The 24,844-nt window shown below is 39.9% G+C and overlaps 1 protein-coding gene across 1 annotated transcript in view; it reads right to left on the bottom strand.

Moving 5' to 3' along the window:
• Hectd1 (HECT domain E3 ubiquitin protein ligase 1) overlaps positions 1-24,844 on the bottom strand; it is a 90,184-nt gene that overhangs the window by 33,955 nt on the left and 31,385 nt on the right. Inside the window, exons 11-22 of the mRNA XM_026778782.1 lie at positions 22,646-22,784; positions 22,316-22,486; positions 18,556-18,778; positions 17,582-17,845; positions 17,404-17,480; positions 13,945-14,079; positions 12,066-12,212; positions 10,194-10,288; positions 8,097-8,202; positions 2,375-2,509; positions 1,095-1,234; positions 488-811 (exon numbers count right to left, since the gene is read on the bottom strand). Of these exons, the coding sequence (XP_026634583.1) occupies positions 488-811; positions 1,095-1,234; positions 2,375-2,509; positions 8,097-8,202; positions 10,194-10,288; positions 12,066-12,212; positions 13,945-14,079; positions 17,404-17,480; positions 17,582-17,845; positions 18,556-18,778; positions 22,316-22,486; positions 22,646-22,784 (1,956 nt within the window). The remainder of the gene's footprint in view (positions 1-487; positions 812-1,094; positions 1,235-2,374; positions 2,510-8,096; positions 8,203-10,193; positions 10,289-12,065; positions 12,213-13,944; positions 14,080-17,403; positions 17,481-17,581; positions 17,846-18,555; positions 18,779-22,315; positions 22,487-22,645; positions 22,785-24,844) is intronic.

Below are 24,844 nucleotides of genomic sequence, written 5' to 3'. Positions count from 1 at the left end.
TAATTTAACTTTATGTGCATTGGTGTGAAGGTGTCAGGCCCCCTGGAATTGGAGTTACAGATAGCTCTAAAGCTACTGGGAACTGAACCTCGGTCCTCTGGAAGAACAGGCAGTGTTCTTAACTGCTGAGTCATCTCTCCAGCTCCTGGAGTGTGTGTATAAACATATGTGCAAGGGCACTCGTCTGTAGAGGTTAGAGTTCGAAGCTGTGGATTCTGTGACTCAGAATCAGGCGATGAGGCTAGGCAACTAGGCAACAAAGGCCTTAACCCAAGGGCCACCTTGCTGGCCCCTACTGATACTTTAGCATTTTCAATACAGCCAGTATTTCAAAATGTCAATGTCTACACTACATATCAAGTGATTTGTTTTTACGAAGAAAATCTTGTTTCAATATTTCAAAAAACAGAGCTCTACAATACACAACTCTAAAAATAAACAAGGCTCTTTACTGAGTTCCCCAATTTGCAAAGACTCCTCAACTAACCCTGGTTCATTGAGACTGCAGTCATCAACATGGGTATACAGAGAAGTCCAGTTCTGTCCATCTTTGGATACCTGGAAAACCCAATTTCTCAGTGCAGACCTTCCATAGCCACGAGCATGGCGCAGTGTGTATGCCGATGGTATTACCCAGACACCTAGATCTATGGCAAACCAGGCATTCTTGTCATCGTTGCTGTGACAGTTTAAAGCAGAATTGTCACGACTCAGTATGTCTTCCAAGCGACCATATGGCAGGTTTCTTCCCTCTGATGACGTTACTACCACAAGTCCATACGCGGCAGGATTTACCCATTCATACGCAGTTCTATACAAAAATCAAAATTAAAAAAGGAGAAATCAACATTAATGCAATTTGCATTGGTTCACATTTGCTCTTAATTCCAGTCACAAACTAAGAATGATGGTGCACTCCTGGAATCAAGCAGAGGAGGAGGACAGGAATCCAGGGTTACCCTTGACGACACAGCCAGCTGAAGGCCATTTAACATATAAGATAAATTCCTTCAGTAGAAGAATGTTCAATGCGTATCTAATAATTTACTCTCCCAGCTAAGCACTGTCATTTTAGCTGACAGGAAATAACTTACTTTGCATTTGTCCCAATCCAGTAAATGATTCCATTTTCATCAAAATCATGCTGGTGTCGAAATATAAAATTTTGGCCTTCTCTTAATTTTCGAACAAAAACAAATGAGGATCGGTCAAAATCATACCACTGCTTTGCTACCTAAATAAAGTAAACACACAAGACTGTCACCTTGAACTCCATCTGAATAAACAGTAAGCCACCCTTTCCAACCTTTTCAAAGTCAGCTGTGTTATAACATGACATTTTAAAAATATCACCTAGCCAGGAGTTAAGCACGTGAAGACTATAATAAAATAATAAAATGCCCCACAGACACAGAGCTCCACGATCAGCCACATGGTCGGCCTGTGCATTTGTTTCTGCAATGCTGGAGAACTGCACTCAGGACTTTACATGTGAACGATATCGCTCAGCCACTTACCAAACCAGAGTACATCCCAGATATTATTCTAATAGAAAAAAGTCCTTATTATAAAACGATATCGTTACAGTATGCAAAAACATTTTCCATTCTCACTAGTCTCAAAAACCTTTAAAGTTATAGAACATTCAAATTAAGAAGCAGCTGTCAAGAGTGGGAGAGATGGCTCAGAGGTTAAGAGCATTGCCTGCTCTTCCAAAGGTCCTGAGTTCAATTCCCAGCAAACACATGGTGGCTCACAACCATCTGTAATGAGATCTGGCGTCCTCCTCTGGCCTGCAGGGAAACACGCAGGAAGAACACTGTATACATAACAAATAAATAAATTGTTTTTAATTTAAAAAGAACAAGATGTCACAATTAGTTCTTTATTAAAAATAAAAGCTTAGGTATAGTGACTCACATCTGCAATTGTTCTAGGGCTTTTTTTGTTGTTAGTATTAAGATTTTGTGTACTTCTTCAATATCAGATGAACTTTAATAAACATCTTTGGGCTGGAGAAATGGCTCAGAGAATAAAAGCACTGGCAGCTCTTTCAAAGGTCCTGAGTTCAATTCCCAGCAACCACATGGTGGCTCACAACCATCTGTAATGAGATCTGTCACCCTCTTCTGGCGTGCAGGCTTACATGGAGGCAGAATGTTATATACATAACAAATAAATAAGTAAATAAATAAAAATAAACATCTTTATGTTCAAGGTGCTGGTAATACTATTTTCTAAAGTATCTCTAAAAACAGAATCACTGGGCGCAATTATATTACCATACTCTGTATGTGCACTTTCTTTATGACAAACGGTTAAAGCAATGTGGAGAATGCCCACTTCGAGAAGACCTTGCCAGGTAGGAGCTCACCATTTTCAGCAGATACTGTTCCAGAGACTCAACTGTAGCCAAGGGCTCCATCTTCAGCATTCTGCCAGTCCGATCTATCAACGCAGTCTCACCAGGGGCACGTTCCAGCCGAAAGCGTAATCTTCTTGTGAGTATCTACACAGAAATAATCAACAGTCATCAGAAAACATGCATCTCTGTTAGAATAATAAAAATGATTCACAAACAAATAAGTTTATTAAAAAGTACAGTCATAATGGGAGGATAAAGCCAGAAGTGGTGGCATATCTGCAATACCAGTGGTTGGGAAAAAAAGGCAGGAGAATTGCCATGAGTTTGAGGCCAGACTGGGTGACCTACAAAATCAGGCTTCAAAAAAATAAAGGAAAAAAAGAATCCAAGGACTTAGATCAATAAATGTTTCTACATGACTTGTAAAAGGTTCAATGATTGACAGTGATTATCAAGGGAAAAAGTAACTTACTAGAGTTTCCAAACTTCAAATATATTATATATCTATATCCATATATGCTTATATATTTTATATTTACTTATAAGTAAGATTACAAAGTACATTCACAAACAGAGCCAGGTATGGTGGTGCACGCCTTTAATCCTAACACTGGAGAGACAGAGACAATCGGATCTCTATGAGTTTGAGGCCAGCCTGGTCTATAGAGAGATACATAGTGAGAACCAATCCCCCCAAAAAACAAAATAGATGAAATATATAGCTCCTAAGTCATATATTACAGTTAAGAAGCTAATCAACTTATTCCTTTGCAACCACACCATGTATGACCCGAGGCTAGTGAACCTTTCATAGTGTCCATCATTTATTATCTGTGTATGTGAGAGGGCACCCTCCCGTGGAGATCAAGAGGACAACCAATCCACAGGCGTCAGCACATGCATTCTAGGAATCAAACGCAGATCAAGCTCGGCAGCAAGCACTCATTGGCTCTTAAGTTAGGTTTTTGTTCTGGAAGCTGCAATGTGACACAGTGAGTCACGCCAGAGACTCCTTTGTCCAATCTTTATTTCCAAGTGTTCGCTGCAGAGTCTAGTTCGAGGCCTCTGGTATCATTACACCACCAATGCTAGGTCCTCACTTTGTGGAGATCCTGCAGCTCTGGATCCGCAGGGCATAGATGAAGTAGGATGGGTACTGGGGACAGCTCTCCCATGCTCACAACACTGGAGCTGGCTCACCTACACCTGTGCTAACAGGGTTAGCTTTATGGTGGTGCCCTGCTGAGGTGCAGCGCCTGCTGTCCTGTCACAGCTAGTGGCTGCCAGGGCTAGCCTTGCACCTGCCTCAGGCGTTGATGGGTGGGTGAGGGGAGCGTTTCCTTTTTAAATATTTTATTAGATTTAGTTATTTGGCTGGGGCGGGGGATGTGGTAGTCAGAAAACAACCTGTGGGAATCAGTTCTCCTTTTACCATGTGGGTCCTGGAGAATTAACTCGGGTTCCCAGTCTTGATGGCAAATGTCTTTACCTACTGAGACTTCTCTCAAGCTCAAGAAAGTTAGTTTTCAGTGTTAGCATGGGGAACTTAGACTCAGTTGAAGGAGAGCCTTCACTGAGATGTCAGATGAGTGTGGCCTAGAGACACGCTCACAGGGGATTTTCTTAACTGATAGAAAAAGAGCCGGCCCAGTTGTGGCAGCAACACTTTCAGAGTGAAGGAAGAGAAAAAGAGCCGGCCCAGTTGGGGCAGCCACGCTTTCAGAGTGAAGGAAGCTGCCTGACTAAGCAGGCAGGCAGCATGAGTACTCGAGTGTGAGGGGCTGTGACCAGCTGTGCCATGGCCTGCTTCTGAGACCACACCCCAGGGTGGACTGGAATCTGGAATCATAGTCCGTTATCCCTTTCTCCCCTAAATTGTTTGCAATCAGCTAACTGGAATATCTCACCACAGCAACAGAAGGAGCTAGGATACCAGCATCTAATAAACTTAAAAAGACAAGGTAATTTTTTTGTCTGACACATTTTAGTATGCAACCAATTTTAACAAGCTTTGTTTCTGCATAATCTAAAGTCTTACAGAAACACTGGCTACTTGTATATTTGGCACATTTCTGATCTTTCTTCTTTGGGTTTTATACAAACTTCTGAAATGAAAAAACATACAGGGCTGGGTTGTGGCTCAGCCAGTAGAGTACTTGTCCTGGGTAATCCCCAGCACCACAGAAACCCAGCGTGGTAGCTCACACCTGTCACTCAGATCAGGAGTTCAAGGTCATCCTCACCTACATAAGGCCAGCCTGGGTTCTGTGAAATCCAGTCCCAAAATCAAACCAACAAACAAAAACACTGAATAAGTATGAAATAAAAGACACTGGGAGACATAAAAAATATTTGTTGCTCTTCTAGAGGACCAGGATTTGTTTCCCAGAACCCACATGAAAACTTACAACCCTCAATAGTTCCAGTTTCAAGGAATTAAACACCCTCCTCAGGCTTCTGCAGGCATAAGACATGCACATGGCAGACATAGATGCAGACATAATATTCATACATTTAAAAAAATTTGAAGACATTGGCACTCCTATAATGATTACAGAAAGTGAATTTCTAATCTTTGAGACTATCCTCTGTTGGGAGCTGAAGGCCCTCAGACTCTGAATCTTCTATGACCCCTTGCCTGCTGAAGTAAACAGTTTGTTTTCCTGTACTTGCAGCTGCTCTGAGCACAGAACCCTCATGAGTTCCTGATAACAAAGAAGTGGTTTCTGTTGGGCTTGCAGTAGAAAATCCCCAGAGCTAGGGCTCGGCCATCAGTCAAGGACAGCACTATATACGCTGTCTGGGAGTATAATAAAATTGGCATTCTTGCTTCAAGAGTGACCAACGTCTCTATGTGGTCTTTAATCCGCAGCCCTTGCCTGACCACAGGTACCACAATCCTTCAATTCACTCAGGAAGAATAAAGCCTAAAAACAATGGACAATATATTTGTCCCTAGAATTCATATCAATGAAACACAAAGAAGTCCCCGATCTTTTTCTGTATTTTTACAATCATACTGAGAAGCCTTGGAGGGATAAGTTCTTCAGTGTTGGAGTCTAGTGGCTTTAGTAACTTAAGCAAGTTTTGTCTTTTGTTTTGTTTTGATGAAATAGGATCTCTATGTAACAAGTGAGTTTTTGCAAGTTACAAAAAAGTTCTCTGGCTTTGAGTAGCCGTTGCTTTGGTAAAGTAAATCATTAGCTCATTTATAAAAGCCAAATTTGAAAGAAACTACTCCATACACTGTAACTATTCCATACAGAATTAGCTAAATAAAAGCACAATTTATTATTAAAGAAGGACCTTCTAGGAAATACTAAAGTAATTCACATAGTATTGTGATATAGATCAAGGCTTTCATCAAGAAAATGTGATTTTTTGTTTATTTGGGTTTTTTTGGCCATATCCAGATTTTAGCTATTAGCAAAAGAATGGAAAGAATGATTGGGACATATCATATCTCTAAAAGAGAAGAACTATGCCATAAACCCATGTGATTAGCTGGGGTGATGATGGTACATGCCTTTAATCCCAGCACTTGAGAGGCAGGGGGAATCTTCTGACTGAGTTCAAGGCCAAACCTGGTCTACAGAGCTAGTTCCAGGACAGCCAAGACTATACAAAGAAGCCTTAATCAGAGAAAACCAAAAGAAAAAAGAAGAAAACCACATGATTAATAAAAAGAGGAAAGGCTTTTGAAGGCTCTAATCAATGATAAAGAAGGATATGAGGAAGTTGAGCACATGACACATATGTAATTCAAGCAACTGAAGAAAAAGACAGGAAAAACAAACACTCATGGACCTCAATCCAGCTCTCACACTTTCAAAGATTTATTTATTATGTATACATTGTTCTGTCAGAAGAGGGCACCAGATCTCATTATAGATGGTTTATGAGCCACCATGTGGTTGTTAGAACTGAACGTAGAACCTTTGAAGGAGCAGTCAATACTTTTAATTTCTGAACCATCTCTCCAGCCCAAAGAAACTTATTTTTGCAGTGGACAGAGATTAATACAAAGAACCACAAGTGACCAAAGTACAGAGACTACGAAACTGTGGAATGCTAACCCCAAGAAGACTTCTATTATCACTCCCAATCAAGGCTCAGAAAACACAGAAGAATACAGGGCAGAAAGACTAGAAGAGACAGGGGTCAGGAAGAACTAGGAAAGACACCTGTGGACATGACAGGCAATTGTCATGAACAACCGTGGTTGCTCCATGCCACGTACATGACATCAAGTCAATACTCCACCATGGAGAGAATGAGGGGGTCACAAGACCCCACTCCTAGTTGGGAAACTACCTGTCAACAACTATGCTGGGATAGGGCTGCTGGTATGCTGCCCATGCTACAGTGGACAGCTGTATACCCACACGCTTGTGGGTAAACGGCACTATTCTCAGGTTTACGTTGGTATCTAGATATGACCTTGAACTCACTGAGGTCTGCCAGCCTCTCCCTCCCAAGCCTTCCCAAGTGCTGGAATTAAAGGCTTGTGCAGCCACCACCACCCAATCACTAAAATGGTTTTTAAAGAGTTTAATTTGAGCAAAGCAGTGGTGGCACACAGCTTTAACCCCAGCATTTAGGAAGCAGAGACAGCCTGGTCTACAGAGTGAGTTCCAGGACCACCAGAGCTGTCACACAGAGAAACCCTGTCTCAAAGAAAACAAAACAACACACCAAAAAGAGTTTAATTTGAACACATGGGTTAGGAGGAGCTCAAAGTCATTCTCAACTACACAGTGAGTTTGAAGACATCGTAGACAACATGAGACCCAGTTTGAAGTTTAAAAAAGAAAAACAAGCCTCCATGTTTAAATACTTTCATTTTTTTCTTTATCTCAACACAGGCAGCCAATAAAGAGATGTGATAAGACTACAGTCTGAATGTTTGTGCAAGTAAGCAGGAGCTGGAAGGTGATGAGGTGAAATCAGAGATTAGAAAGAAGGGTAAGCATGGTGACACGTGCCTGTAGTGCCAGCAGCAGAGGGGCAAAGGGGCAGGGGGGGTCTCTCTGAGCTCCAGGCCAGCCTGGACCTTATCTCAAAAAGAAAGGAAAGAAAGATAAAAACCAACAGGAATGTGTTCATTCTCCTTAGCAGTGGAACACGTGGTTAGAGGAAACCCCTTATCAGACAACAAATCTGCCCATGCAGTTATGTACAAATGTCCAGCCTCCAAAACTGTGCTACTGTCTGCTCCTTATACCTTGTTTTTTTCTTATAGCAGACCAGGCTCAATTTATAATTTTTAGAACATTTAGTTAGATTTTTCAAGTTAAAAAATGGGACAGGGCAATTCAATGCCCTCTTCTGGCCTTCTCTCGTACTGCATGCATGTAGTTCATTTACATGAATGTGAAACATTCATACACATAAATCTTTCTTTTAAAAAAATCAAATGTTTGGGCTGAAGAGATAAGAGCACAGGCTGCTCTTCCAGAGGTCCTGTGTTCAATTCCCAGCAACCACATGGTAGCTCACAACCATTGATAATGAGATCTGTTGCCCTCTTCTGGCCTGAAAGCATATATACAGGCAGAACATTGTATACATAATAAATAAATCTTAAAAAAAAAATCAAATGGCATTTCAATTAGAATTATGCTTAAAATTTTCTTAATCCAATATAAACAAAGGCATGTATTAAAATAAAAAAGGAAGTATATCACTGTTCCTAAATGCACTCAGTTATAAAGGGCTGTTTCACGGTTACCTGGAGGTTATATGTGGATCCTGGTGTGTCATACAAATGGAGAGGTAGTCGTTCAATAGATTCTAGTACAGCTATTAACTTTCGAATTAATGCAACTGCGGGTCTGCTGTGAAGACAGAATGAGAACGTTTATGTAACTGTGTGCAAATATTCATATAAAAGTCTTAACTACCAAATTCACATAACCCTCAGCTTCTGTATCAGACAATTTCTGTATTAGACAATTCCTTGCTTACAGCTAATTATTTGTGTGACCAATCAGAAGGTCAGACAATGACATCCAGCAGCTGGTTCTCTCATTCCAGCGTGTGTATCCAGGGATTGAAATCAGATCCCAGGGGCTGGAGAGATGGCTCAGTGGTTAAGAGCATTGCCTGCTCTTCCAAAGGTCCTGAGTTCAATTCCCAGCAACCACATGGTGGCTCACAACCATCTGTAATGAGGTCTGGTGCCCTCTTCTGGCCTGCAGACATACACGCAGACAGAACACTGTATACATAATAAGTAAATGATGTGGGAATGATTTCTTATTAATAAAGAAACTGCCTAGGCCCATTTCATAGGCCAACCCTTAGGTAGGCGGAGAAAACAGAACAGGATGCTGGGAGAAAGAAGCTGAGTCAGGGAGTCGCCATGGTTCTCCCACTGCAGACAGATGCAGGTTAAGATCATTCCTGGTAAGCCAGCTTGTGGACTACATAGAATAATAGAAATGGGTTAGATCAATATGTAAGAGCTAGCCAATATGAGGCTGGAACTAATGGGTCAGGCAGTGATTAAAAGAATACAGTTTCCGTGTAATTATTTCGGGTATAAAGCTAGCCGTGGGGGCGGCTGGGTGCCTGGGACGCAGCCCAGCAGCTCTTATTTCAACAAGTAAATAAATAAATATATATAGATTAAAAAAAAATCAGATCCCAAAGACCTTAGCAATCATGAGCAGTGGGAAATACTCCAGAGATATTCTAACTCAATTTCTTTGCTTCAGAGTCACACACATGGGCTAGAGAAATGGCTGAGCAGCTAAAGTGCTGCCCCTGCAGAGGACTTGAGTTTGGTTGCCACACTCACACCTGGGGGCTCACAACCACCTGTACAGGCAGCTCCAGGGGAGCTGATGTCCTCTTCTGACCTTCGAAGGAATCTGTGCTTATATATACCCAAAGATAAAAGACTAATGAAATTCCCAATTAAATACAAAGCAAATGTAAAGTTAAATATTTAGAGAGCTATAATATGTGCTACATTTAGGGCAGTAATATTTTCTTTTCTTCGTCTTTTCATTTGGGGAAGTGTGGAGAAAGGGTTTGATAAGGCACCAGTACTCAGCTCTCTTGCCTCTGCTTCCTTAGTGCAAGGATTACATACATGTTGCCACTACACCTGGCTGAACACAGAAACATTTCAATTGCTACCCACAAAGATACAATATACACTCCAGTGAAATGTGACTTATTATAGAAATTCCACAACATTCAAAAGTAGAAAAAAAATAGTATAATATACCATAAACACCCCCAAAATCCAGCTTACACAATTCACCACTAACGGCCAACCTGCTTTTATTTATACACCCGGAAGACCGCATTCCATTCTATTTTGAAGGAAATGACAGTGTGTAATTTCTTCCAGAGGGATTTTAACTATATGTCCCTACAAAAGGATAGAGTATCAATGTCACAGATAAAGAACTAACAACCAGCCAATAATATCACCCATTTAACCAATGCTCAACTGGTGGGAATTCTTTATTTAGTCAGGCTGGTCTTGAACTCAATCCTCCTGATGCCGTCTCCTAAGTAATAGGATTACAGATGTGTGGTAAACCATCACATCCAGCTTTTTTAACTGTGGAACAGATGCTTACTATGTAGTCCATGCTGCCCTCAAAAAGCATGTGGCTGACTGTATCTTAAATAGCTGCTGTCTTGACACAAATGGCTTACTTTCTTTTACTAGATTCAAATAACATTTCAATTTTTTTCATTTACATTTTTCAAGCTACTTTCACTGAGTAGGGTGATTGCCTTGTGTGGATGAACATATGTATTTCAACTCTGCACAGCATAAACATACTGTACAGCCTCTGGAGTTTACCTTTCATCGTCTTCACTTTCACTAAAGGCTGTTTTGAAGACATTTATTCTTTCTACCAGTTGACTACAATCTTGCTTCATATCCAAATCTATGCTCTAGAGAAAAACAGAAAAGTAGGTAAAATAAAAGCATATTTATAGACTTTACTCCAATTTATCAGAAGCTTATAAAGACATGAATATTTTAAGTTATCAATACAATTTCAGTAAGCTCATTACTCATTCAATCTTTCAATTAAAAAAGAAAATTCCTGCAAGCTCAGTAGGCACGCAGGTATCTCTGCAGGCAGTAACTAACACACAGGTGTTTCTCTGTAGGCAGTGATCGACAAGCAGGTGTTTCTCTGCAGGCAGTGATCGACACGCAGGTGTTTCTCCACAGGCAGTGATGGACACACAGGTGTTTCTCCACAGGCAGTGATCGACGCGCAGGTGTTTCTCTGCAGGCAGTGATCTACACGCAGGTGTTTCTCTGCAGGCAGTGATCAACACCGCAGGTGTTTCTCCGTAGGCAGTGATCAACACACAGGTGTCTCTACAGGCAGTGATTGACACACAGGTGTTTCTCTGTAGGTGGTGATCGACACACAGGTGTTTCTCTGTAGGCAGTGATTGACCACGCAGATGTTTCTCTGCAGGTGGTAATGGAAAAGCGGGTGTTTCTCTACAGGCAGGATCGACACGCAGGTGTTTCTCTGAAGGTGTTAATCAATAAGCAGGTGTTTCTCTGTAGGCAGTAACTGACATGCAGGTTTTCCTCTGTACACAGTGATTGACACACAGGTGTTTGTAGAGTGATCGACAAGCAGGTGTTTGACTGTAGGCAGTGACTGACACGCAGGTGTTTGACTGTAGGCGGGATTGACATGCAGGTGTTTGACTGTAGGCAGGATCGACAAGCAGGTGTTTGTAGGCAGTGATCGACAAGCAGGTGTTTGATTATAGGCAGTGATCAACACACAGGTGTTTCTGTAGGCAGTGATCGACATGCAGGTGTGTTTCTTCACTGATGTCATAAGGGGGTCACCAATTATGTTGTTATTATTAGTACTCTCCAAAGTAGACCCAGTGACTTCAGACTGTATGAGAATCAATCATTTCCATTTTCACTAAACTACTTCAATGAGTTTAGGGAAAAAAGACCACTAAAATCAGGGCTTCATAGATATTAATTAGTGACTTTTACCAATTACTGCTATAATTTCTGTACATGAAAATACAAATGGTAAAACTTATGAATGAGACCCACTGAAAATAAAGACTTTAAGAAAATATGAACTTTCCTTTGAACAACTGCAGGAAAAAAGAAAAAGAAAAAAAAGGAAATATGAACTTTATCACCAAATAAAAATAAAAGATTTAAGCTGGATAGTGGTGGCACAGGCAATTGGGAGGTAGAGGTATCCGAGGATACAGAGAGAAACTCTGTTTCAACACCCCAACCCAAGAAAAAAACAAAGAAACTCTGGAAATTAAAGTGAAAATCAGGAGTGAAGGCACACACCTTTAATCTCAGCACTCAGGAGGCAGAGAGGCACATGGATCTCAGTGAGCTTGAGGCCAGCCTGGTCTACAAGAGCTAGTTCCAGGACAGGCTCCAAAACCACAGAGAAACCCTGTCTCGAAAAACAAACAAACAAAATAAAACTGGAGAACCTAAAATCAAATAGGTTCAAATACTTCATTCAATTGGCTTTAACAGAATAATGTAACTTAAAGGGAAAGTAATCAGAAATATTAACATTTAACATTCACTTAGTTTTAAAATATTTCTTAAATAACAATACTTAAAGTCAATCTAGCAAAAGCATTAACCACACACATCTTTTGAAACTTTATTATGTTTTTGTTTTCTAGTACTAAATAAACTTACATTATTTAAAACAGTAAGAAGAGCCTGGACTAAACCACTACTACACATTTCGTATGGTGAAATTGTGTTCTCATCCTTCAGAAGTACAATTAGGTTTTCTAAAGCTGTCTTCATTAAATCTCGCCAAGTGTTTTCACCTTCAATACACTGAAAGAAAAAAATGATGATGACAATGTAAAAACACAGCCCTTAAGAAAATAACATATGCCACACGAATCACCACAAAAATGGATTAAAATTACATTGCATTAAAGCTCATATTACTAAAGCAAATTATTTCTAGTGAGTTACCAATATTTGTTTGTAAAAAGCCTACTTTAAATCTTTTAGAGATTTTTCTTAAGAAAGTATTTTATTTATGTGCGTGATAGTAGTTAGGAAGCTTGTGTGCTGGGGTCCGTGGAGACCCAGGGCTTAAACCTCCCCAGAGCCAAATGAAAGATGATTGTGAGCCACAGAACCTGGGTGCTGGATTTTTTTCCCCCTATTTTTTTTTCTTTCTTTTCTTTTCTTTTTTTTTTTTTTTTTGGTTTTGAGACAGGGTTTCTCTGTGTAGCCCTGGCTGGCTGTCCTAAAACTCACGCTGTAGATCATGCTGCCCTTTTACTCACAGAGATCCACCTGCTTCTGCTTTCCAAGTGCTGAGATTAAAGGCATGCACCAACAGCGCCTGAGCTATCTCTGGCCCTAACATTTAGGCTTTATTAAGTCATACAGTTCCTATTCAATCCTGCTATACCACCTCATTTCTGCAGAAACCTCCCTGATTACTGCAATACTGCAAAGCATCCACATACAATGTGAAAAGAAATAAGCATTGCTTTGGGCAAGCAAACCGTTTCAGGGACAGTGAAATTTTATCCTCATATAATTTTCATGTAGCATCAAAGTTTCCCTCTTTTTGAGGGTTTTTTTTTTTTAGACAAGGTTTCTCTGTGTAGCCTTGACTGTCCTGGAACTACCTCTATATATCAAGCTGGACTTGAACTCATTGAGATCCACCTGCCTCTGTCTCCAGAATGTCTTTTTGAAGATTTAACAACATAAAACCTGGGGTCTGGAGAAATGGCTCAGTAGTAACACCTATTGCTCTTAACCTGGGTTCACTTCCCAGCACCTATGCGGTGGCTCACGACCACCCATAACTCCACTTCCCAGCACCTATGTGGTGGTTCATGACCACCTATAACTCCACTTCCCAGCACCTATGTGGTGGCTCATAACCATCCATAACTCAGCTCTAGTTCTACATGCAGCTTAAGACACTCATACACATAAAACAAAAATATATTCTAAAAATTTAAACATAAAAACTACTCTTGCTTCATAAAACCATATTGAATTGGATTTGTGGGTTATAATTTCCTGACTGTTAATCATTACCCAGAACAAAAAACGATTCTGGTGAGTAGCTGGGTAAGAAAAGGAGATAACACAAGGCAAAATTCATTATTTGTCTCAAAATCAAAAGACTAAGACTAAGCATATAAACCTATAAAACCCAGTACTTGGGAGGCAGCGAAAAGAAAATTACGAGTTCAAGACTATCATGAGTCATGCAGAAACAGTTGATCTCAAAAGAAAAAAAGTAAGTCAGGCACAGTGGTGTAGGCCAGTGGTCAAAGAACCTCCTAAAGATTGATGCAGCCAGGACAACCAGGGATACACAGAAAGACCTTGCCTCAAAAATAAAGAAAGCAGGGGCCAGAGAGACCCAGGTTCATCTCCTAGTACACACATGGTAGCTTACAGCCATCTTTAGCACCAGATCAAGGGGTCTTCATGCTTTCTTCAGGCACTGTGTGCACCAAACACAACAGACATGTACATGTAGAAGAAACAAACACATAAAACAAAATCTGAAAACAGTTTAACATACATGTCTATTTGTATGAAGCTCCCAAGATGATTCTAACTGTGTTGCTATATTTCTAAGTGTTACCACTACTCCACGAGGCATGCTTTCAACAGCTTTAAAGTGGTCATCATACAAATCTCGAGCCATAGTTCGTACCTATCAAAGTAAGCAAAGGAATTATAAATTCACCATCACCAAAAAAAGTTGTCCTACATCAACTCCTACATTGTCATTATTCTCACAGGTTCTAATTGCTGAAAAGATAGATCAGATTTTAAAGGTTTACTAAAGTAACTTTAAAATGTTCAAAGTACCCTTTCTTTTCAAAATAAAAGTAACTTATTCATGGTTAGCCAATTAGAAATACAAATAACACCACTCTCTCACTGTAAAAGGGAAAAATCAAACCACTAATGATTCTAACAACCAAAGCTTACCTTTTTCACATTCTGGGATATAACAGGCTTTTAAATATTACACACATATCATATATTACACTTACAAATAAATTAAATTTACAGATTTTACCATGAGAAAAGATCTGTCCACTGAGTATTAATGATTCATCACTGACGTTAAAATGAAATTACCTGAGAGAACAACCAATACTACGGCAGCCTGATAATTTAGTACGTGACACTATTCACAAATGTTACACTGTTGGGCAGTTGGTGGTGGCGCACGCCTTTAATCCTAGCACTCGGGAAGCAGAGGCAGACAGATCTCTTGTGAGTTCATGGCTAGCCTAGGTCTACAGAGTGAATTCCAGGACAGGCTCCAAAGCTACACAGAGAAAATCTGTCTCAAAAATAAAACAAAAAACCCCAAATGCTATACTGTTGAATTTTTTTTCTTTTTCTTTTTTGAGATAGGGTTTCTTGAGACACAGTTTTCTGTGTATCCCTGGCTGCTCTAGAACTAGCTATGTAGACCAGGTTGGCCTTGAACCCATAGAGAACCACCACCATCTGGCAATGATGCACAGTTTTAGAGATTATGTAAATTATTTTAATGAAACAAATGTTTATTTGTACAATTAACTAATGCAAATTTAGGGTTTTTATAATTTGATTTTAATCATAACTCTAATGAAATAGAAAACAAAATATCTTCAAGTACCTTCAAGTACTAAAAGATGCTCAGATAATAAAATAAATATTAAAAAAAAAAAGATGCTCAGAGATTAAGAGCACAAAATGCTCTTGCAGAGAACCTGACTTTGGCTCCCAACACTGACACTGGACAGCTCCATGGGATCTGATGCTGTCTTCTGCCCTCCATGAGAATCCACACCACACACAGGTGGTACCCGCATGCACACAAATGCACACACATACCAAATATATCCCTGGTTTTTTTTTCCAAGACAAATTTCTCTGTGTGGCCTTAGGTAGTTTCAGATTCACAGAGAGCCACATGCCTCTGCCTGCTGAGTAGAGATTAAGGGCGTGTACCAACACACCAGGCTTAAAGACCTTAATAACAACTTTCTATTTCATTTTGATGTGAATTTCTACATTAAAATTTAGCAAGACCTATGATTACACTACCTCAAACAATATTAATAATTTAATAATAAATATGAAGTTAGAACTAATAGTTAAAATTACCTTTGTTTATAAGAAATATATTTTGAAATATACTGTTGGTATGTGCTGAAGAACCAGCATTCTGCTAAATATATATACTTCATAGGCATGGTGATGGTATGAAATCAACAAATCACATAAACTGTCTTTTAATAGAAACACAAAATAAGATCCCATGTGCCAATTCAAACACATCTGTACATGATGAATGCTATAGTCATTTCAAATTCCAATTAGTCTAATAGCTATCTTGAGTCAGATCTTCCTCCCTCCCTAGACAGAGTCTGACTACATAGTCCTGGCTGTCCTGGAACCCGCAAAGAGCTCTTCCTGCCTCTACCTCCCAAGTACTGGGACTAAATGTGTAAGACACGACTCCCTGTAAGATATTTCTTTCTGAAGTGTTTCAAATATATTCTAAATTGAAAGGAATATCTGACTTTATGCTCTTTTAAAAAACACATACAATCCCAGCACTCGGAAGGCAGAGGCAGGTGGAGGCCAATCTGGTAAAGCTACAGAGAAATTCTGCCTCAAGACACCAAAAACACATGCAGAAGCAACCAAAAATGGTTCATATAGCTATAGAGGATCCCTATATATTTATCCATTGGGTGTGTGTGTGTGTGCGTGCGTGTGTGCGCGCGCGCGCCACCACTGCCCTGCAAAACTCGGTTGTTTAAGTTCCCTTCCCTACTCTCAAGTACTGTATTTAAAAAGTATTTTCTAGGCCAGGCATACTGGCACATGCCTTTAAATCTAGCATGTAGGAAGGTAGAGGCAGGCAAATCTTTGAGGGTTGAGATCAGTCTGGTTTACACAGTGAGTTCTAAGTCAATTACATAGTAAAACCCTATCTCTAAAGAAGCAAAAACTATTCTGTATCTTGTATCTGTCACAAGAAAATGTTCAATCTGAGACTATTTTAATTTGCTTTTTAAATATGCCAAGTGCAAGAGCTAGTAAGTTAACATTATACTGGCCTTATTTTACTTACTGATTTTTGTGGTACTGAGGACTGAACCCAAGACTTCACATGTAGCAGGCAAGCACTTTACTACTGAGCTATCCCAAACCCTCTTTTTACTGTGAGATGGAGTCTCACAAAGTTGCACAGGTGGCATCAAACACACTCTGAAGCCCAGGGCTGCCTTGAATTTGTCAATCTTCCAGCTTCAGCTTCAGTTATAGGCCCATACCACTAGACTTTACAACTAGCCATGCTTTCAAAGAACAATACATTTCTGATAAATAGAATATGAATACTATGGGTTTTTAACACGATAATGTGCTTGCTTCCGGTGGTCTGGACTCGTCTGTGGGAGGCGCTGAACCGGGTAGGTGAGTGCTCTACACTATACCCGTGGACTCCAGTGCTAACGTCCTGCGTTCAGCCGTTACACCAAGCACTAAAACTATCTGAATCCAGAACCACCATCACAAAGTATTAAATCAGGACAAGGAAGTAAAGTGATCATCTTTTAGTTTATCACTTAGCATGGGTGTGCATGCGTGTACCGTGGAGCTCATGTGGAGGAGACAACACTTGGGACTTGAGACTTTCCTTCCAGCCTCTGAGTTTCCCAGGTCAAACCAAAGCTGTTAGGTTTGGCAGCCAACACTATTACCCACTGATCCATCTCCCTGGCCTAAAAAATTAAAAAATATTTAAACACTGAAGTTTCACTCTTTTTCCCCATTCCAATTTCCATTGGTTTTAATGTTGGTGCATATATACAAATATTATGCAAATAATTAACAAGGGGAAAAGATGTAACTAAAAATGGTTTTTTTGGAGTCTTAAATAACATGTTTAATTTTCCCAGTGCTATCAGCTGCTCCTCAAGTTTCCATTGAGCATAAAGGGGGGAAACACACTGTACAGATATACCTTTTGCTTTGTTTTTTCCAGCTTGGATTTTAATTTTCTGCCTCTTTTGCCAGTCCAGCCAGTCACAAACTCTGAACCTGAGGGAGGGAAGGCACAACTGTCAGAGAACAGGGGACGCACTGCACGACATTCCCACACTGCACTTACTCTCATGCAGGGCTCACACGGGCACACTTACCCAGAGACGTTTCTGCAGTAAATGAATGTTTAGTTCCTCTGTTAGATTCAAACACAAAACCAGGCAAATCTTCTTTTAGTATTGTAGCTTGCTGACCATCAGAGTTATGAATAGCAATTTCTCCTTCCTTCAAACATGTCACTGACCAGTTCCCTACGCTGAGTTTGGTGGGCCCTGGTGCTGACAGTATAGGCTGACTTGAAGTAGATGGCTTCACTTGGCCTCGGGCTCTTTGTAACTTCTCTAAGAATTCACTTCTGCTTTCTGTAAAGACAAAAGACTTGTTTATTAAAAAATCCACCCTTTCAAATAGACCAGATTATTGAAATGTAATTTTTATAAAGAACTAATAGAGTTTTATTCTTCAGAGTCCTCTGACTGGTCTGACCTATCTATATAGGCTCAGGCTTGAAGCAACTCTACAGAGGTTTTTATTTTTAACTACAAATGAGGCTTCTGAGAAAAGACACAATGAGCCATCTATACCTATGCAATTTACTATTTCTTAACAAAAGAAAGCTTTACCTAAGACCAACTAGATTAAAAGTAGCTACAATGTTGTTCCTTGGCACATAAAAAAAAGGCTATTTGTGAGTTGGGTGCAGGGGTGGCACACACCTTTAATCTCAGCACTCTGAAGGCAGAGGTCAAGTAGGGATCTCTGAGTTCAAGGCTAGCCTGGTCCACAGAATGAATTCTAGGACAGTTGTGACGTATTTTCATCATACATTCTTTTCTCTTTGAAGCAGGGCCTTTAGATAGCCCAGGCTATCCTCTAACTCACTATGTGACTGAGGGTGGTGTAGAACACCCAGTCACCTTGTCTCCAATTCCCAATGCTGGGATTACAGACATATAGTGCCATTCCCAGATATAATACAGTAATTTTCTCTATTAAAAAGAAATTCCTGACACAGGGACAAGCCTATGAGTTAAACTATAAACCAAATCCTTCAGCTGGAACACAGTCTTACCTGAACTATCCGATCCACCTTCAGGACTGCCGCTTGAATACATGGTGGCCAGTTTTCCATCCAGGATGAATCTGAACCATCCATTACTGCCATTAGATAGCTCCAAAGCTGCAGCATCACTCCAAATGTATAAGCAGTCCCTTCCCCTGATTATTGACCAGTCTCTCCAGTGGTATGGTTTACCTTGCTGCAATTCTTTAGCATCTTCCTGCGGTTCATCTTCCTAAATGTGTGGAATGAGCCAATAAAATGTGAGAAATAATTTCATTTCAAACACCCACAAATACTTAAAAAACATGAATATGAACCTGATTTATAATTAAAACATATTTACTTGCTATTATATATTGTAAAAAACTATTAGTTTTCTACAATATATATTGAACTACATGCAAGTAAATATGTACATCAATTAAATAAATATTAAATGTCTTAAAATAATCATGTAAGTTATACTATATCTAGGTATTGTGGTAAAAGTCAATGGACTGGAGATTTATATGAACACTCTGGGGCCTGGGTAAACTCACTACACCTCTAGCCTGCCGACTTGAAGAAGCTTAGAGGAAGTAAGGATACATAAACTGTGATATAACAGAATCACCACACAAGTTTTCTTAAATAAAATTGCTTGGATAAAGAAAATGCGATATACACATACACGCTGGTATATTACTTAGCTATTAAAATTAAAAGAACATGGAACAGTAGTGGTCAGAGTATGTCAAGTGCTCTAAGTGCTCTTGCTCCTAGGGAAGTTGGAGAAGAGGATAAAGAGTGGCCTCTAAAGGAGAGAAGAAGAGGACTGGGAACACTATCAAGTTGAGCAATAAGTACCACAATACAGGAAGTTGTTCTTCTACAGCACAGAAGGGTCAAAAGAGGAGCCTAAAGAGTCACAGGACACACAAATGCCCAGTGTTTGAGGTAGAAATGCTAACCACCCCAATTTGATCATCTCACACTGCATATACTAATCATTTTTATCATGCTATATCCAACAACATATAATTCTGTGCCAGTAAAAATTAAAAATAAATGAAAGTGAATTCTAAGTCCCAGTTCTTAGTCAGGTAAATAAAATATATTATTCTGACAATGGGTCTCATGTAACGACAACTGGCCTCAACTCTAGGTATCTAAGGGTGATCATAAATTCCTGGTTAAGAAAATTTTTTAAGAACTGAAATAAAACAAGCTTGTAACCACTTTTTAGTATAGCCTAGGAGCCATATATTTTTATTGACATTTGAAAAACAAGAACAGGCTGCTGAAATGGCTCAGCAGGCAAAGGTTCCTGTTGCTATGCCTGACAACCTGCAGCCCACGCAGTGGTAGAAGAGAACCAACTTCTGAAAGTTGTCCTGACTTCCAGACATTAGTGTCCGCATTCAAATGAGCATACCAAACACATAAATAAATTAAGGCTAAGAAAATGAAAACTGGGACTACTATCAGATATGTGACACACTTGGGAGCAGAAGCAGGAAGGTACAGAAGGCCAGCTTACATTATAGACGAAGTTCAAAGCCAGCCTGAGCTACATTCTGAGATGAAGACACCAGGGGCTGAGGGTCAGTGAGTAAAGGCACTTGTTGCCAAGCCTGCCACCCTGAATTCAATTGCTGAACCCACATGGTAGAAGGACTCCCTCTCTCGTTCCCTCAAAGAAGAAAAAGGCAAAAAACTGTAATAAATGGGAAATAAATGGAATATGTGCTATTTCAAAAACTACTCCAAGCCGGGTGGTGGTGGCGCACGCCTTTAATCCCAACACTTGGGAGGCAGAGGCAGGCGGATCTCTGTGAGTTCGAGGCCAGCCTGGTCTACCAAGGGAGTTCCAAGACAGGCTCCAAAGCTACAGAGAAACCCTGTCTCGAAAAAACAAAAAACAAAAAAAACAAAAAACAAAAAAAAAACAAAAAAACCCAAACTACTCCATGTTGTGGAATAACTTTTTGTACGCTGTGAAGAAGTGTAATTCTGACTGGTTCAACAAAAAGGTGAAGGGCCAATAGCTAGGCATGACTTCCAGACACAGAGGACACTGGGAAGAAGGGCAGAGACTCGAGGAGATGGAAAGCAGGGTGGACAATACATAGATGAGTTAAAGGAGCGTAGAGGCAGCACATAGATAAACAGAAATGGGTCACTTAAACCTAGCTAAAAACAAGCCTAAGTTATTGACTAAGCTTTCATAATTAATAATACGTCTCCCTGTGGTGATTTGGGAGCCGACTGGCAGGACAGAGAAAGACAACTGAAAACCAAGCACCCTTCTCCATCTCTACCAACTGCCAGCAAACTCTATTCCTAACATTTAGTGGAAAGTTACTACATGAATAACAACAGTACTAACATTATCTGTTAATGGCAGGATATGGATTATTTTCCTCTTGGGGTTTTTTGAGCTTTCTGTTGTTGGTTTGTTGTTGTTGGTTTTTTCCCCAAGGCAGAGTTTCTCTGTGTAGCTTTGGGGCCTGTCCTAGAACTCACTCTGTAGACCAGGCTGGCTCCAAACCTGCAGAGATCCTCCTGCCACTGCCTCTCGGAGTGCAAGGATTAAAGTGCACTGTCTGGCTGGATTACAGTTGACAGAGAATCTACAATTTCTTAATTCTAGATGGTGGCCATAAAAAGTACCATGGTCAAACTGGGCAGTGGTGGCCCAGGCCTTTAATCCCAGCACTTGGGAGGCAGAGGAAAGCGAATCTCTTATGATTTCGAAGCCAGCCTGGTCTACAAGAGCTGGCTCCAGGACAGACTTCAAAGCTACAGAGAAAGCCTATATTGAAAAACCCAACAACAAAAAATACCACGTTCAATCCCTGAGATATCTTTCTTTCTTTCCTTCCTTTTTTTGGGGTGGGGGTGCTGTAAACTGAACCCAGCCAGGGTCTTAGACAAGTTAAGCCCACGTCCTGTACTCTGGCCCCATCTACAGTTTTTTACATTCAAGGAACTGGTCAAAACACCCCTACCATCTTTTTAAAATCCGTAAGTGTGCTGAACTCCATTCAAAAATGGGAGAAGACGAGAGATAATGAAAACAATGTTATTAAGTACAGAATTTGAATACTGTCTTTCATTTAAACATTAGTTGTGTAAAGGATTTACTTTTCAACTCCATACCTCATACAGTCTAGGCAAGTGCTATACTCAGCCCATATCAACAATGGAAGAGAATGTGCTGGGTATTTTGGCAGAGTAGGTATAAATAGAATGCTGTGTGATGTTAAGTCTTGAATATTTTGTTTCATTTTGTCTTCTTGAGACAGGGTTTCTCTGTGTAGCCTCGGCTGCCCTGGCATTCACTCTGTAAACCACGCTTGCCTCTGCCTCACAAGTGCTCGGATTAAAGGCATGCAGATTCTAATATTTTTTAAATGTACATATGCAGTCTGGCTGTGGGGGCTTCAGGAACTGGTAGGTAGAGTTCAGGTTCACCATCAACTACACAGAGAATTAGAGAATTGGAGGCTATGTGAGATACTGTCTCCAAAAAAATTTATACACACATAAGTGTCCATGAAAATGATAAAGCAAATGTGGCAAAATGTTAACAACTAAAAAATTCTGATGTTCTTTAACCACACTGGGAATCTTGTCCTACATTTAAATTTTAACATAAAATTTATAAAGGGAAACTGACCAAAATGATACATTATTATTTTTATATTGCAATTATAAAAACCATCCTAAGTTAAACATAATTTCCCTAAACGAACCCTGTTCTCATATCACAATGAGTACCACTCACTTTTTCTGGTTTCGATTCCTCTTCGTTCTCATCATCAGAAGAAGGGCCTGCCAAAGCTGATACTTTGCTAATTACACCGAGCCTGGCCAGCTGATCTAAAAATATATCACCACCTTTATCAACCAAATCCCTTATGATCTGTAAAGCTAGCAAATGGCCGTCATCGTCATCCTGGGGAGGAAGAGAGAAGCACGTGAGAGCACGCAGGCAAGGAGAACACGCAATCCATCCCGCCTCCCAGTGGACGGTGGACACTACTGTGGGCTGAACGAGGGAATGCTGACTGCTACTGCCAAGTCTCCAAAGGAATTACAGCTATGAGAAACGAACCTCTTGATCAAGCACAGTTGCAGTGATTTCCACTAGTGTTGTGGGCAAATTGTGACCAACATCAGAATCGCAGACTTCTTTTAGCAGTGCTTCAGAGCAAAAATGAATCATTTTTCGAATTAGAGCAAGACTGGCTTTCCTTAAGAAGGGAAGAAAGAATTTATGAAACCAAAAAAGCCCAAATTAGATAAATATTCAGTCATGTATTAGTAAAAGCTTAAGTGTCCAACAATTTTATAAGCACTAATGAAAAGCATTCACTTAAGAATACCAAAAACTTAAGACTATGCTATTACAATAGTTTGTTTACTGCTTAGGTAATATATTATGCTAATCAAAACTAATCATCCCTAATAATCTCGTTAAATACTATTCTATATTACATTTAATCAGCTTGGCTGCTGGTACAGCATGTTAACCTTAGAAAAAGGAGGTGAAAAGCCTGAAAATACTTTTTTTCTCTCTGTCTCCCCCCTCTTTCTCTGACACACACACACACACACACACACACACACGCATGCACGCAAGCACGCACACACTGACCCATTATGAGGCAGGCATTACTTCACATAATTTAAAACATTACAACTCTTTTAAACCATACATAAACCATATGAAGTAGGTTTATCATCTCAGTTTTACAAAGAAAGTCTAAGAACACATAAATAACAATCCACTTATCTCTATTGGCATATTATATTTTTATAAATATACATAAATATTTTATATTTACAAACATCCCATTTAACAATAGTTTATAAGTTAAGATCATTTAAAAGTATTTTTCTATTACATTAAAAGTAGCATCTTGGAGCTGGAGAGATGACTCAGAGGTTAAGGCCCCAGGTTCAATTCCCAGTACCCACACGGCCACTAACAACTATCTGTAACTCCAAGATCTGACAATCTCACACAGACAAACACATAGGCAAAACACCAATGCACATAAAATAAAAATGTATTTTAAAAAAATAGTATCATTTTGGGGAAAAGTTTTTTTTAAATACAGAGAGATTTCTAAGCACTTAAAACACTTCTATGGAGCTGAGCGGTAAGGGCGCACACCTTTAATCCCAACACTCCGGAGGCAGAGGCAGGCAGATCTCTTTGAGTTCGAGACCAGCCTGGTCTATAAGAGCTAGTTCCAGGCCAGGCTCCAAAGCTACAGAGAAACCCTGTCTCAAAAGAAAAATAAATAAAATAAAAACCAACCAAACAAAACCACTTCTATGGACTGAGTGTGCTTGAGGACGGCCTCCACATTTGCAAACTCATTTTAAAGGCTAGGAAGCCAGGTGCGATGGTTCACAGCTGCAGTTGTAGCACACAGAAGTCCAAGGCAAGAGGACTGCAAACCGGAGATTAGCTTGGGGCAGCACGAAGGTGTGAAGCTTCGGTGCAGAGAAGGACACTGTCATTTTAGTGAAGATGTGGTCTAGAGAAAGGGAAGACTACTTTGCCAGCTATACATGACAGGGTTAGTATCTAGAACATACAAAACAACAAAGTCTAAACATGAAGACAAAACTCAATTGAAAATTTGGTCATGGACTTGTCTAGATGGTTCTAAAAACATCAAAAACCAAATGCCCATGTGGACATGTTAGATAGAAGTGCTAACTATGTACAGCATGGCAGTTCCTCAGGAGCGAAAAACATCCATCAGACGAGCTAGCTGTACCATACATGTGAAAAAACAGAGGACTCATATCCTACTCTAGAGATATCATGCTCATCCATGTTCATGCTGTTCTAAACTGTATGTGTCCATCAAACTAGTGAGTGGATAATGAAAATGCGGGACACAAACAATGGAATATTGTTCAGTCGCCCTGCCCCCAGTGACATTCACAGGTAAATGCATAGAACTCTCAGCAATCATTATGAGTGAAATAATCCTGACCCAAAAAGACACATGACACATGTGTGCTCATTTGTGGACACGAGCTTGAAGACTATTAACTTTCACACATCGTCTCTAAAACTAGAAGCCAAGAGTGAAGTTGAAAAATCTTTACCCCAGCCCTGGAGGGAAGATGTATGTGGCGGGAGAAAGAGGTGTGTGTGTGTGAGTGAGTGACACTACTTTAACTATATAGAGATGTGTATGTGTGTAACTACTTTAACTGTATAGAGATATGTATGTGTGTAACTATTTTAACTGTATAGAGATATGTATGTGTGTAACTACTTTAACTG

Source organism: Microtus ochrogaster, chromosome 1 (assembly GCF_000317375.1).
Source record: "Microtus ochrogaster isolate Prairie Vole_2 chromosome 1, MicOch1.0, whole genome shotgun sequence".
Taxonomy (NCBI): Eukaryota; Metazoa; Chordata; class Mammalia; order Rodentia; family Cricetidae; genus Microtus; species Microtus ochrogaster.
The sequence above is the reverse complement of the archived record's forward strand: the minus strand, read 5'-3'. Positions and strand labels throughout refer to the sequence as shown.